The 15,659-nt window shown below is 42.2% G+C and overlaps 1 protein-coding gene across 1 annotated transcript in view; it reads left to right on the top strand.

The window, feature by feature from the left end:
* diaph2 (diaphanous-related formin 2) overlaps positions 1–15,659 on the top strand; it is a 347,468-nt gene that overhangs the window by 114,904 nt on the left and 216,905 nt on the right. Inside the window, 7 exon segments of the mRNA XM_034542988.1 lie at positions 2,002–2,112; positions 3,596–3,708; positions 6,733–6,849; positions 10,180–10,298; positions 11,499–11,563; positions 12,321–12,372; positions 12,375–12,424. Of these exon segments, the coding sequence (XP_034398879.1) occupies positions 2,002–2,112; positions 3,596–3,708; positions 6,733–6,849; positions 10,180–10,298; positions 11,499–11,563; positions 12,321–12,372; positions 12,375–12,424 (627 nt within the window).

Here is a 15,659-nt window from a genome sequence, read left to right as displayed (position 1 = left end):
TAGCCAATACAGTTACCACAGTTACTCTGTAGCACTTTGAAGACTGTGTTGTATTCTGTACTACAGTATACGATTCAGGAACAGTCACACACACACACACACTGATTTATACGACCCAAACTTTAAAAGAAGCAAACGACTTATTCACAAAAGCAGCAGTTGTTACATGTACAGTGGACAGAAACCCAGCTCAGTCCATTTTCATTGACACACATTCTGTTTTGTCCTGAAGACGTTTGGTGCCGGGCAGGACAGAAAGTGACAGTCGTTTTACGTTGGGGCCCTTTGTGCCTCAGCTGTCCTCATACATGTGTTTTACTGTCTTTGGGTCCACTTGTCAACCCCTCTACACCTCATGCACATGATGGGATGTGATTACTGGTCGATTGAAATGCCCCAGGAGCTCCATCCCCACCGCTTTAATCAGAAACACCTTCTTCTTTGAGACTCTCTGCTGAATTTCATGAACCCCGGAAAATAATGTTTAAGAAAGCACAGATGTAGCCTTTTGTCTTCCTTCTCTCTTCCTCAAATGTTCTCCTCCTCTCACTATCTTACTCATATTTTCTCACATCTTACAAATACTCCCTTGCTTTTCTTCCCCCTGCTGCTGTCAAGTCGGGTCTCCGAGGACTCGATCTGAAAGGGCAACCAAAGCACCGAAGCGCTCTTCGTTTTCACTACTTTTTCTCCAGCAGCAGGAAAGACGACACAACAGCAATAAAAGCACCGCTTAAAACATGCTTTTGTGAAACCAAAAGCAGGGAATTACTTCAGGAATTACTTTTTTAACGGCAGGGATTGTGAAGTCATGAAGGAAAAGTCATGAAGGAAACTGATGAGGCGGGTGGTGGAAGTGAAAGTAGATATTCTTTTATTAGGAGGTTGTTGTCTTTCCCTTAAATTTTGCGGTTAATGAAATGAAGCTCTGCTAATTGTGAAGTAAATTAAAATGCTTTGCTGATGCAGGGGGTTGAAGGAAATTAATAGACTTTTTTTTTTTTAATCCAAAACCTGTGAAGGGCTGTAGAAGTAGACTTAGCAAATGCGATTAAAATGTGTTTTGCCGTAGTTCCGGTTGTACTTGTCGCTGAGCACGAGAGAAAACTCAGCATTTCAACTTAAAATCCATCCCAGCAGTGCCACTTTTAATTATGGTTGACCCCCCCCCCCACACACACACACACACACACACACACACACACACTGCAGCTCTCCAAACCTAATATGGATAAAGCCCCCACCCACAACACAATCTCTTCCCACTCCACGGTACATAACCGAGGTGTGTATGAGGAGCTCGATCTAAGTATCAATCTCTGTGCAGAAGAAGAGAAAGACTCTTTCATGAGCTCCACGGCTTTCTTCACTGTGGAGAAGGGCTCTGGAGGAACATAGCCAATGGTGACGCATCCTTTACTGCAACAAGTTTGTGCTTTCCCAAAGGAATACGCAGTATCATACCGTACATTTAAGGTACCAAAAGGTAAAATAGCAACGCTGTTCCAGGATACCACACGAAATCAGCATTGTTGTGGCTTTTATTAATAACAGATACGAGCCAACGGTACAGGGTCAAGGTTTCAGGAGACAATTTTTCACATCGTCCATGAGAATCCTTCAGCCTGCTATCGATTGTCTGTCCAAGAAAACCTGTCTTATCCATGGCTTGCTCCCCTGAAACACCTTACTGCTCATTATATTTCACCAGCGATTTCCTCTTAACCCCCTCATCCATCTAACACACACACACACACACACACACACACACACACACACACACACACATTGACATTGACATTGAGACTTTCTCCTTTCCAATAAAGCCATTAATAATGCACATTGTGACATACCCGGCCTGTACTTTCTCTTTCTCTCTCTACTTTTCGCCCCTCTTTTTTTTTGCAATCTCTTTTCTTCAGTTTTTAAAAGAGCTCTTAAATAGAAAAAAACTTTTTGTCTCATTTCTCATTGCTTTCTCTGTCATTTGGTACCCCGCAGGTTGCTTGCATGCAGCTGATCAATGCCCTGGTCACCTCCCCTGATGACCTGGACTTCCGGATACATCTCCGCAATGAGTTCTTAAGATGCGGCCTCAAGAAGATCCTGCCTGTGAGTTATCAAGCTGAGTTATCTCACAGCACGCGGCTCGGTTGTTCACTTGCATGAAAATTCAAGTTTTTGTGAAAGAGGTTGTGGCCCAAATATCAAATTGTTCCTGTGCCACAGTAAATCCAATCAATGAATTCAATCAGTTCTGTCAAAATTCGGGTCATGAGCACAACCCGGCATTGCTGTGGCTGTTCTGTTAGAGCACCTTGTCCTACCTCTTGCTCTTGAGTACAAATCAAAGCCTTGCAGCAGGACACATTACAGCTTGAGTGTATTTCTGGTTAAGTGCCCAACCTGGGAAGTAACACAATTCCGTCGACTGTAATTAACAGATGGCTTCGCAGCATCAACTTTGAAATGCATGTGATATTAATGTAATTGTGTTTAGATAAAACAATCAGGCTTCAAACTAAATATTCCAGGTGTGACTTGACACGAGTGACATCAATAAGAATATCCTTAATTAGTATTAATGCAATTAGTCGTCGTGGTGGTATATTTAGCCGTCGTAGCTTGTGTCGAGTGTGAAGCAGTGCCAGCGCCTCATCGCGCAGGTCGCCCTGGCATCGTTATCAGCAGGCCCGCACATCCTCACATGAGGCGAAGGCAAACGGGCTCCGACTCATCACTCATGCTCTCATTTGTCGCGAGTGGGGTGAACGTGTCACCGAGCCAGTTGTTAATAAGTCATCCCAGCTGCTCCCGTTGATTATTACTGTCATTACTTTAATTATCTTCAATTCTGCCCCCCGATATGAAAGAGTCTCAGTGTACAGTCATTTATGAATGCCACGTTTGCTGCTTTTAATGCCGACGTTCAAGCTGACACTCGTCCGTGTAATTGTGAGTTATGCTCAGGAGCCAGCGTCGCTGTTGGCAAAGAAAAAAGTGAACTGCGCTGAAAAAAAGAGCCACAATTTGTTTTGTTCTTATAGTCCTTGACATGTATTTGGCCCTCCTCCCCCCCCCCCCCCTTATTTGGTGGCATCGTGCGACTCCCTCCGATCCTCTGTTGCCCGAGACAGATGGTGCACATGGGGAAAAAAAAGAAAACAGTGCAGGTTGATTGATACCTGCAGAAATTGGGTTACATTTGGCCCTGTCTCCATCTGTAAACTCCACTGCCGGTGATTCATAGAGAGGTGGTAAAGAGCACTGCCGTAGCCCCTCGTGGCTGGAACAGGTGTGCAGGAATGGGTTCTGTCTGGAATAACTAGTGAGAGGGTTCAGGGTGTCTCGGTTCACAGTTCTACAACTGGAACAGGAAAACTAATATTCTGGGATTACAATAGGCCTGCTTAACAGTTACACATGCACGTTTGAACAAGATTCCACAACACCAACACAAGAGTAAAACATTCTTAAACGCCGTGGTCTAAATTATTCCTCGCAGCTGCTACGACTTATCATCATCCGCAAAGATGACCTTTTTATCTGTGGCTTCATATTTTCAGCTATGTACTGTACGTCTAACTCATTCTAGGAGCTAAAAGAGACAGAGGAGCTCGACATCCAGCTGAAGGTGTTCAACGAGAATAAGGAGGAGGACTCTATCGAACTCTCCCATCGCCTGGACGACATTCGAGCGGAGATGGAATATCCTTTTTTCCACCCTCTGTGTGAATACACATATGAAGAGGGTTGCAGAAGTGGAACAATATTTGAGTGTATATTGTGGGTTTGGTCAAGCTTTACAGGCCGAAACCTCTCATGGGTTGGTTCATTCCAGAAGGATTTGAGAAGCCAGAGCACGATATCCATCTCTGTCCAGTTATTCTAGGTAAATAAATCCGGTCATCTGAACCTTGCGCCTTATTACTCTTCTTTTTATTTACACTTCTCTTCCTCTACTCTTCACTTTCCGTCCTTTGTCTGTTAAATAGGATTGTTGTAAGACTCCAGAGGAAGATATCACAGAGAAATATGCCTTCCCGTTATTTCCATTTACTATTCACAACTCGGTGTAAAGGCATCATCACTCCTTGTCTTCCTGTTCCACTTTAGGAATGTGAAGTTTCTCCCCCAGCGCTCTACCAATGTCTACATTCGGCTCCAAACATGCCGAGCAAAGTTAATAAGGTGAGCAGTAATTCAGAATCGGAAACTTCCTCAAGCATCCCGAAGAAGCCCCCTTTAATAATTCACACATCTTCTCCAAGGCTAAGTTTAAATGGCTGACATTGTGAGCAGATGGAACAGACGCTGACATTGTTATGCAGATGTTCCCACAACCGTTCTTCCACCAAATCCCAGAGTTCTAGACCTGGCACAAACTGCTGCCATGAGGGACAGTTTCTGTTGACACATGTAGGTGTGTGTGGAGGGGGGGGGTCATGTATTTGTGTACGTTGGAGAGAAGATGGAGAGAAGATGGAGAGAAGGGGGAATACAAGTGCACCTGGATTAATGATGTGCTTGAGCAAGTTCACAAATGAGAAGACCCAATGTTTTTTTGTTGCTTCCAAGGACAGTGTGGTTATTGATCTGCAGGGCTCCGAGCATGATTCGAATGCCTCGGCTACCCTTTGTCGCTCTTCCTGCAGAGCACACACACGGACACACTCACCCGCAAAAGGTTTCACGCTGGCAGTGCATGTACTACCTGAGCCTTGCATATGGGTCCTGTTTCTCCCGGCAGTCTCATGAATATTAACCTGGAGAGGCTTGTCTCCTCTGTGTCCGGGCCCAGGTCCAGGTGCCGAGGAGGTGACTGCAGGCCACTAATGAATATTAATGAGCTGTGAAATGGTGATTGATTGACCCCACCACCAACTGGCCGACGTCACACATGACTGCCACTTATGTTTATTCATTATTTGGAGAGGGAGTGTATAGAGAGAGACATAGAGCGAGAAAGCGCGTGTAGGGGTTGTCATTGAATAGATTGGCATTCTACATTAGGTTTATGTCTGCAGCTTAGTGATAGATGAAGCTACTTGGATACTTTCCCAGTCTGAGCTCCTTCTCATGTCCTCTCAAATGCTGCTGTGGTGAGGCTATAATTGAATCTCACAGGATTGGTAATTCTCCTCGGCTTCATACTCAGCTAATACCAGGGAGGGCAATGATACTGCAACGGAGCCTGTATTCCCATCTCGTCCTCTCAAAAAAAAAGATATGGGATAGGAGTTAATTACAGACATTGTTGAAATTAATAGGAAAAGTGTCAAACAGTATTTAAAATAATTGATCCTTTCCAATCGCGGCGGCTGCAGATTGTTTAGTGTGGATGATAGCATGGGGAATGGAGAATGTGCTGTCTTTTTTTTTCTGGAGGAAAATACATTATCTGAATTATTGATGCTCTATAACAGTCATCCCTCATTAGCTGTTGATAAAACCTGACAAATACAATTTGGAAACAAATCAAAATAATTGCCACATATCTTCAGATTGACCTTTGAACACAGATTATGGAGTGAAGTCCCCTCTAATCTGTTTTTTTTTTAAAAATCCATAACATCTATCCATTTACTATTATAACGTGTTGCTCTTTACTGACATTTTCTGTCCCAAAAGCAGAAGGGATGAGAATCACAACATAAGCTATCACCATGCTCAAAGTGTCACTTCAGTCTGTATGTTGCACTAAGCAAATGTTTTGGCACACATGTCAAGAACTGCACTTCATATAATGATGACAATCATGTTCTCATCACTGTGAGCTTAACAGGGTACTGTCTCTTTAGTCTTCTTTTTTTTCCTGCACGTGTGCACATATCTGAGAGGCTTATTCCACTTTTTCAAACAAGATGAGTCTCCACGGGAAATCCTCCTTTCTCAAGCAAACAAATTAAAAAAGCTCCAAATCATTCATTTTCCTGGGTTATTTGCTTCTTGGAGCTCCACTTTTAGAAAACTAATGGAAGTTTATTATTTCTAAATGAACCTTGTTCTAGAAATCAGCAATTAACATATATATTGGATTTTTAAACGTTTTGCAATGCTGGTGTTTATCCTCTATACTCTATATCATATAGTCCTTGCATTGATTTTGATTCAATAATTTCAATATCAGACATTTTGTTTAAGAGGATTTACAAATACTCAGCAAATAATCCATTCATATATGTATTATGTGGTATTGGAACAAGGAAGAATGAAAAGTCTTATTTAAGGTCTGTTTTAGATGTCAAAGCCGTCACTACTTTCTCCCGGGGGGAAAGCCGTACAAAAGACACATAATCAATACCTTTTGCAAATGTAATAACATGACGTTTTGCTCCTGAGTACATGTCCTTTTCAATCTGAGACCTGAACACACATCCCAATCATTTTAATTTATGTAATTAATTCCCTCTGTTCTGAGAGGTTGTGAGTAACGGGTAAACCAGAGGGAGCATTCTTCATCGCCGGTCCCCCTCCTCAAGTTAGCTCTTCACGCTGCTCCAGCTCCCCAGAGAGACAGCGGATGAATCACGCTTTTGAACAATGATGATTGTCAGAAAACAAAAGGTGAGGAAAGATAAGTAGTTGTAAACAAGACAGGAACTAATACAAATGTAAATGTTTACAAGGAGTTGAATGCAACTCTATCCTGAACTCAATATTGGTGTTAATCTCAACATTTACGTGATTTACACTGTCATGAAGTTGATTTCCTTAACCTTGCTCCTGCACTGATATGAATGAGGTGTACCATCTCCTGTCCAACATGGTGAAAGATACTGGCTCAGAGGCGTACTTCCTGTCAGTCCTTCAGCACCTTTTGCTCATCAGGAACGACTATTACATCAGGTGAGTTCTGTTTGACCTTTTCATGACCTCTGGCCTCTCTTCACTGATCACCATGTGATGCTTGTTTTGTTTTTGTTTTTAACAGTACATGTGAAACACCTCATTGCGGCTCCCGGAACATATTTGTTTACTTCCAGGAAATAGTCATTCCCTCTGTGGGTCTGTTTTTTTTGGCTTTGACAACATAAAAGTAAAAGCCTGGTAGAAATGTGTTGTGTAGATTTATCCTCCCAAAAGTAAGAGACGTTTGGAAGCCAAACTTGAATAACTTTATATCACTGTACCTTTTGCCTTTTATCGAGAGCTGTCTGAGCAGAGATAAGTAGTACGCATAAAATACATTGTACATAATACCATATATAAAACATATTATATATGCGCCAAAACACGAAGCAAAGCATTGTGGATCACGTGGCAAATGATAGAGTAGGGAGGATATTCTGCATTTTGGAATTATCAGGTAATTTTTAAACTGGTTTACTTTTCCTTTGAAGAGCAAATATGTCATTCACTGGGCAGTAACGCCGCTGATTGAATTCCCAGCCGTGTTAGACCTTTTTTGCTGTAAAAAAAAACAACCTTTAAATATATATATTTTTTTAAACGTCGTAGGACGGAGGGCAGGATGCAAGGAAGAAGATGAATTTACCATAGACAAGTTGCAGTTATGAATAATGTATTCAACATCTATTCGTAGGAAGTGAGAAATAGAATTCACATTAACCAGCTAGTACAGTCACGTCCACCTCGGCTCCAGTGTCCATGTACCCCTCTGTGAGACAGAAATAACAAGGGATCAGTACCAATGCTCAGAAGAAAAAAAAATGATGGTCTTTTTAAAGATATGTTTTTTAACATATTTTTTTCCCTCCCACCTACATAACAAATGCAAGGACAAACCCACACATGTGCACACACATGCATTAACACCCGGAATTCATTTTTACTGAAGTATTTTGTTTGCCATACATCAACGATGTGGGATTTAGGATGATGGAAGACTGCACTACATGCAGCTATTTCCAATAAATACTATCTATATCATTTTTTTTTTTTTGACCATCTTTTCATCCTGTGGTCAAAATTGGGTGTATGCGAAATAATGCTAAGTTCTCACAGTAGTAGTGTCGTTTTATCAATTTTATCAAATCATTTAATTGTGCAATCTTAGGTCAGCAGCTTTATATTTTGTGAGACAGACTTTGGCTTTGTGATCAAAGGAATGCATCTGTGCTTAAGTGTCGATCATTGTTTTTATTGGTAATTGAGAGCACACTTGGTACCTTGATTCCTGTGTCAAAGGGTAATCTACATCAAACGATAATAAATTGATTAATATATTAAGTCTTCTAATAATAAGAAGGTCTGCAGTGGGCAAGCGGTTTAAGTGCTCTGTCTACTGTCATTCCTCGTAACACAACATTAGTTGTTGCGCTCCCCTCCGGGGCTTGGTTTATTTTTGATAATTAATCTCTCACTGCAAGCTTAATGAATGGGAGCACATCAAACCCACCCAGTAAATGTAGAGCAGATCTGCTCTTTTGGAGTCTAGTGATATGGGGATTACACTGGTTATGTGGAGCAGAGCTGGATCAAGTGGCTGGGGCTGAACTGCAAGCTATCGTCGAAGAAACGGAGGTGCCAGAGTAAAAGACGAGGTGGGATGTGATGCAGGGGACATACGCTTGCTTCTGGAGCCCAGCCCTGCCCACTGTGGAGGGGCCTGACAGTTCTGGGTCACTCTCTCCGTCTCTAGTTATCTCCACCCCAGTCACTATCTGCTCGGTGGTGGCGGAGGATAGAGGACGAAGGAAAAATAGGGCGGCTTATTGAGATAATAATGTGGTGTACATGGGTGACAGTTGTAAGCCGAGTGCCACAGTGCCACAGTGCTTAAGCCATGCAGGGCGATGTGTGCGCTTTCACTAGCTCGTTCCAATCATGAGTGGGCGAATCCGCCAGCTCAAGCTTAATGTATGGCATTTCATGCTTTCAAACAGTGCACCTAATGCTGATTTATTCCTATCGCTTTGGCTCCTAAATTTGTGTTCTCTCGTATTTTGGTTCATGGCGTGATGCGTCCTGTCCACCCACAAGGCAGCAACAGAACCAAGCCTTTGAATTTATGGGCAACAGTTAGTTACAGCCTTTGAAACAACTATTTCATTTCATGTGCACAATACAACGTTTCTGTTTCTCACGTTTCCTTTTCCTTTCGACACACACTTTGATGAATGTGCTTCTTTTTTTTTTTTTGTGTTACACTAAATTGCCACTGGAAAGATATTTGGAAAGTTGTGCTGGATATTTGTGCTTTGGGACTTTACCCTAGAAACTAAAAAGCTGTAATTTTTAAAATCAGATGATAGGAGTTTGGTGTGATTGTTGAATTCAGAAAACTGTATTTCTTAGTAATTAATTCATCCCACACCACCTCCAATTCCAGATGTCATTGTGTTCAACCAGATTTGTGATTGGCCAGCCTTTCACACGGAAGCTGCAACAACTAGCTGGTCACGGCCAATAGCACTTGTGGTCGTCGTTTTGTTATTAGTGAAGGGAATAGTTCTTTTTATACATTTTTTTTGTGAGCATTCTAAAGGGTCCATTTTCTGCACCCACCTCAGTTCAAACCTCAACCTCCAATTTACATGAAATGACGCTTGAGTCTTTAGAGGAATAAAACCGTTTTTTTTGTTGCTTTTGCAAAGTTAACCACCCACTTCTCGTCAATGTCATGCTTATGAAATCATTATTTCTCAGTTTAGTAGTTTGGCTTAAGTTTGCCTTGCATTTGCTAAATGTCACTTGCAATTAAAGTTGATAATGTTAGGGAGAAAAAGGTCACATACCAACCTGTGTGGCAGAATGAGATCCAGACACCCTGCTCGACAACACCGGGCACTCGGTCACACTCCTAACTGGCGGGCATGTTTTCCTGGTCATTGTGCTTTCAATTACACAGATTACACTGATTAGATTTACATTTCACTTTTTATGGTTGCTCTAATTGGCAAAGATGATTGCAAATAGGCAAGAGGGCAAGCGTAGCCTTGGCTACCGTCTGTCACCTTGAAATGGACAGACCGACACAGACCTGGGCTCCGTGTGCCCATTAATCTGCTAATTTCATGATTGCGCTGAAGCAAGCGATCACATTTAATAGGGTGCCTATTTTCTCCAGCAGCTCAGTTTTTGACATGGCATTTTGTGACCTCTAGCTTGTATAAGGGAATAATTACTGGTTAATTAGCCTTGTAGAGTTTATGTCGGTCATATTTGTCCTGTGGCTTGTCTAATTGTTCTGCTTTATGTTTTCTGACCCCTCAGGCCTCAGTATTACAAGGTGATAGAAGAATGCGTGTCTCAGGTGGTCCTGCATCGCAATGGCATGGACCCCGACTTCGGCTACAGTAAAAGATTGGACGTGGACTTCACCCATCTGATTGGTACTTGGATGAAGTGAAAGATTTGCTACATACTTCTTCACTCGTTAATTTAAAACGTGTTGGCAAAAGTCTAAAATGTGAAATGAAAGTACCCCAAGACTGTAGTTCAGATTCATATATCCTAAAATCATCCTCAAGATCAGTTTGTTTCTCTTTAGACTCGGCAGGAGGCACATCACTGATGTTGCTAAACATGTTTTGGTACCTTGCAGTCATTCTCATTATCCTCCCCGAGCCCCCTGAGATTCTTCTGACACACACCTGCAGTGGCTTGACATTATATTATTGATGAATAATACATTACATTTGGTCAAATAAATTCGGCTTGTTTAGAGCCATTTTAAATGTAATTTACCTCAGTTACTCAGTCGTCAGCCATGTCAATGGATTCATAGAGAAAACATCCATTTACACTGCATTACTAATGGGGACTTTTTGTCAAACAGAGAAAATAAATATTGTGTCTCTCCGTGGTGTCACTAACAGTTCTCTAACTTGCCAACAAAGGGCCATTAAAAGTTTCTCAACCTATCCACAGGACTAATGCAGCTGTGAATACGTTTTGTCGCTCACTTTACTGAGATTTAATTAGTTAATAAGAAACTTTCAAGGATGTGTTTTGTTTTACAGATAACAGCTCATAAAAAGAGCCAAGAGTTGCTCAGCATGATTTCGCTGTATAGGAGGCGGTTATAGAACATATCATGAACATACTGTTTCACGCAGCAGTTGCATCATTTGCCAAAGCTTCACATTTTATACTGTTTTCTGAGAGAAGACATCTTTATTAATGTTTATTTTGTTATTTTAATAATCAATTACTTTTGCATTTCGTCTATCTTATCGACTTCTACGTATGTCCATTAAATAATTAAGCATCTCATCTTAAAATATATAGATAGGTACTTTAAATAGTATGTAATCATTGACTGATACAACTTGAAGTGTCGAGATCCATTACTTGCTCGAGGGCTGCTTTTCCTCCTCAAAACACACTTGGCTATAACAATTTTCCAGAGCATCTTCAGTTGTAAACATCTTACAGATCGAACAGACTTTTGAAGAAAACACTTCCAGTCCCAGGCGCTCTAATGTACTTCGAGGAACAAGTCCTAGGTCTAATTGAAAATCCCACATGAGGAGCTAATGATGCACATCGCGCCTCTGAAGTGCCTTGTGACTGGCTTTCTTGTCTTGCAGATCAGTGTGTGGATAAAGCCAAAGTGGAAGAGAGTGAGCAGAAGGCTGCAGAGTACTCCAAAAAGGTGAGACATTAATCACCCCAACAACCCCCCTTTGGTTGGCCGGCTCCCATCAGGGAAGTTTTTTCCTTCCTCTGAGCTCCCAGACAAGCTATTGATTTTCCATGCCCTGATCAATACTTGGGTGTGACGCTACATGATCCGTATCAGCATTACAAAATCAATGCCCATGCTCTGATGTATACTTATTTGTGCACACTGCTGTGCCGGCTCCTTCCCTCTTTATCTCGCATTTCCTTTAAATAATCATTGGATTGATTCATTTGGTTGCTTGATTGTTTGATTCTATTTCCTATTTCTATTTCCTGTTTGTTTGAGAGAACTAAAATAGCCGCAGATTTCAAACTTTACCTCTTGCATATTTCGTACAATATTAAGGAGCCTCACTTCCACTGTCTGCGGACACCGAGGGGGTCCCGGATGTTTTTTTTTCTTAAGAGTCCAGTCCCCTCAGCCCACCACGTACCCTGCTGGGCTTGTGAAGTCATTGTAGCGACATGCTTGGTTTCTACAAAGGTTGGAACCATCAACATACATGAAAGCTGGGCGGAAACAGACACACAAGACAACGGGGCTCGAGGGCCATGAGAGTTATGAATAGAAATTGGCCAGAGAGTATAAGACGGCATGTTTTTGGTGTCTTTTGATGTGCCCTGTGGCTATTCTCCGGAGACAATGTGCCGCTCACCAACCTAGTGTGTGTGTTTACATCCATCTTGATTTGTGCACGTAGAAACTACTTGTGTCTCTTTTCTTGCAGTTTGATGAGGAGTTCAGCGCACGGCAGGAGGCCCAGGCCGAGTCTCAAAAGCAGGAGAGAGAATCAAAGAGCTGGAGGGGAAGATCCAGGCTCTGGAGTCTCAGGTAAATTCATAAAGAGAATCCTCACTCTGCAAAACAGAGTTACATTCCCCAGGGATCCTTTATCTTGTATGTTTTCCAAAAAAAAAAACATGAAAAAGAAGATAGAGAAAATGTGTATGTCCAGAAGCTCTCTTAAACGTTTTTTTTATATTTTAAAACAATCTCATACGGAATGAAAATGTTTCTCTTGAGATCACAGCGATGAGAAGTAATGGCTCCACTAAAAGAAGGGGTGATTTGTTCAGAAGGATAGCTTTCCACCTCACTTACAGATGTGCTGCCGCTGTAAGTGGGAGATATCGTGCATGCGAGAACATTAGATTTAATAAAGGGTCAATCTCCTTCTTAAGTTGTAGCTCTTTATATAAGCGAATTGCTCTATTGAAGCTTTCCCGATGTAATTCTATCATCACAGGGATGGATTGCATTTCTTTTCTCTCTCTACATCATTTCTTCCCAGTCAAAACCATCCATTTGAGCCCAGAAAATGACTGCTATTTCCCCCTTAACCCAATTCCAAATACTTTAGCCCTGCCTTGGGCCAGAAGGGCAGTTTGCTTCCCTGCTTAGGGAATTTAATATAAACCAGCACTGAAAGATGGAATAGCTACATTTATATCAGATATTGCTTTATCTTTCAAACATGTATCTCTGGTTGCTTAGGTTGGCGCTCCCCATCTGATAAACTGCACCTGCATCGGTGGTCCGAGCATCACTCTTACTTCAGTCTCCTAGCGATCGTTGTTATGTCGTACAAGCTTTGGCTCTCGTTCTCGCCAAAGTCGCACACTGTTTTTTTTTTCTTCTGAGAACTAGGGGGCTGCACAATGAATCAATCTATCAAGATTTTGGCTTCCCGCAATTTAATGAACGCGATTAACTGCGATGTTGACGTTTAAAATATAAAACTTCACTGCGGTGGCGATCGAGCTGTTTCGACTTTACTTTTGGGGGAGTAGTCCTGCAGCGGCAAAGTGTGAAAAAAAACGTTCCTGAATGTCGTGGCTGCAATCTCGAGTCGATGAGTAATATGCAAATACAAAACGTTTAGGTGGAGAAGAATGTTATTTTAATGCAAATGTGTGTTAATTAGCAGTGTGAAAGTGAAAAGCAGTGCTTACGTGTTGCGTAAAGGTCTTTTGGTCAAATGTATTCATATCTTACTTCTAGGAGATGTTACTGTGGATGTCTTATTTTGATGAACGAGTTGTGCATTAGCAGGAATGTAGAAACCCGAGCTGCCAGATGGTTTGTTACACAGATTCTGGGAAGGATCTCGTGGAATTGCGAGACTCCAGCTGCCATTGGAATCAGTCAAATTCAAATAAAAGAATATATTCTCTCTAAAATCAATGAATACAAAATATTTTGTGCGCAATAATTGTTATCTAAATATTGATACAAAATAATCTTGATTATCATTTTTACAATAATCCTGCAGCCCTACTCAGAACTTAACCCGTGTGTAGCTCTGGCGCTTGCACCTCATACGCTGTTGCGTAGAGGGCTGTGTCACCACTGTGTTCCCCTGCATTTGTCCCGAAACTGGTTCATCACTCAGTGTGCTTCTTCCTGATTAATGCCCGCCTACTCTAACGAGACCATCATCACCTAAAGCTCCTCTCCACCTGCTCCGCTTCCTTGCCCTTCTTCCTCCCTTGCTCGCTGCTTCTCCCACCTTCTGTCAGAAGCGAACGCATCAGGCAGGCTTGTGTTACCTTTGCTTGCCCTCTTTCCCTTGTTGGGGCTTTTAAAATTTTTTTTTAAAAGGTTGTGTTGCTTCCAAGTGTTTTCTTCCCCACATCACACCTTCCCCCCTCACCCTCCAATGGCAGGCCCTCTTTCTTTTGTAGACCGACCAACTGACTGACTGACTAACTGACTAACTGACTGTGGTGCATTAACAGGTAGTGTAGAGCAGGGACGCCCTGGAGAGCCGAGCCCTCTCTTCCTCTGTTTTCTCTCAATGCTCCTCAAAGAGCCGTTACTGCTGGAGAGCCACACATCCACAGACGTTAACATCAGCAGGAAAATATGTCACACCTTTGGCGCAAACCTGCACGAGACCTCCATTAAAACATACGGATATCCCCTCTGCATCTTGACAGAATGAATCAATGTTTGTGCACAAAGGGATATACACTATTTAATAAACTTTGAATGTGAACCTATTTAATTAATGCAGGTTTATGCAAATTTGTTAATTTTCACTGGCCTCACATGTTAATTTATTCTTAATCAGAGTACATTTTGGGGCTGTAAGGGCTTAATAGGAAGAAAAAAAAAGAAATCTTCTAATGTATGCAAGTGCCGTAATTGTTAGGTTAGGCAGGTGTTCACATAGACCTTTTCAATTGCCACCCTCCAGCGATGACCAAAACAACAGTGTTGTCCTCTCAGACGGGGAGTGTTTCTGCTACTCCAGGGAGACTATAGGCCGACAGGATGTGTTTTTGCAACCTAATTCACGTTGCACACAGTGTTGTAGAAGACCATTAACTGTGAGAGCGCAGGACCTTTAAATCGCCGAGAGGACTCACTTCAGTTTGTCCATCAAAGCTGCTGTGCTATCGCGGCGTTCTGCTGAATATGAATGAAGTGAGAGCTAACCCTAACCTTTCATCTTCGCAGACAGAATTCCTGTCAGATATTAAAACACATGCATGCCTGAGTCGCTTCTCCTCACCTTGTTTATGAAGCAACACATTTAATGAGGGTCTTTGTCTGGGACCTTTTGGTTTGATTAGCCCCCTATTGAGTTGAGTGGAGGTTCTGCCTGTAAACATCAACAAAGGACAGAGGAATCGCAACAAGTGGAAATCATCCACCCTTCCCCAAACCCTTGCTTGAAGCCATTCAAGGCGAAAAGGGAAGGAAGGTATTCAGTGAATCGGCTCTGGGTGTGATGAATAATGTAGCACTGCAGCGGTACATTGGAGCACTCTGCGCCATCCCATTAATAGGTTTTAACAACCTGGCGGTCTTGTAGCTGACCCCGCTCGGCCCCAAGAGGAGCTGGAGGTGTAGTGGACCACTTTCTCTCTCTTTCTCTGTCGGGCTGCCTTTCCGCCCTGGCTGATGACAGAATTTGATTCGATGGGTAATGACAGCAAAAGTCACAATCTAGTGACTATTGTAACATGTGCTTTGCTGTTAAGAGATAGAGCCAATTCAGTTGTTAAGCGAAAAGATGTGTACAGTCAAATTCACTGTCATTGAAATGTGTTGTACATGC

Source organism: Cyclopterus lumpus, chromosome 10, assembly GCF_009769545.1.
Source record: "Cyclopterus lumpus isolate fCycLum1 chromosome 10, fCycLum1.pri, whole genome shotgun sequence".
In the NCBI taxonomy this organism is placed as follows: domain Eukaryota; kingdom Metazoa; phylum Chordata; class Actinopteri; order Perciformes; family Cyclopteridae; genus Cyclopterus; species Cyclopterus lumpus.
The sequence above is the reverse complement of the archived record's forward strand: the minus strand, read 5'-3'. Positions and strand labels throughout refer to the sequence as shown.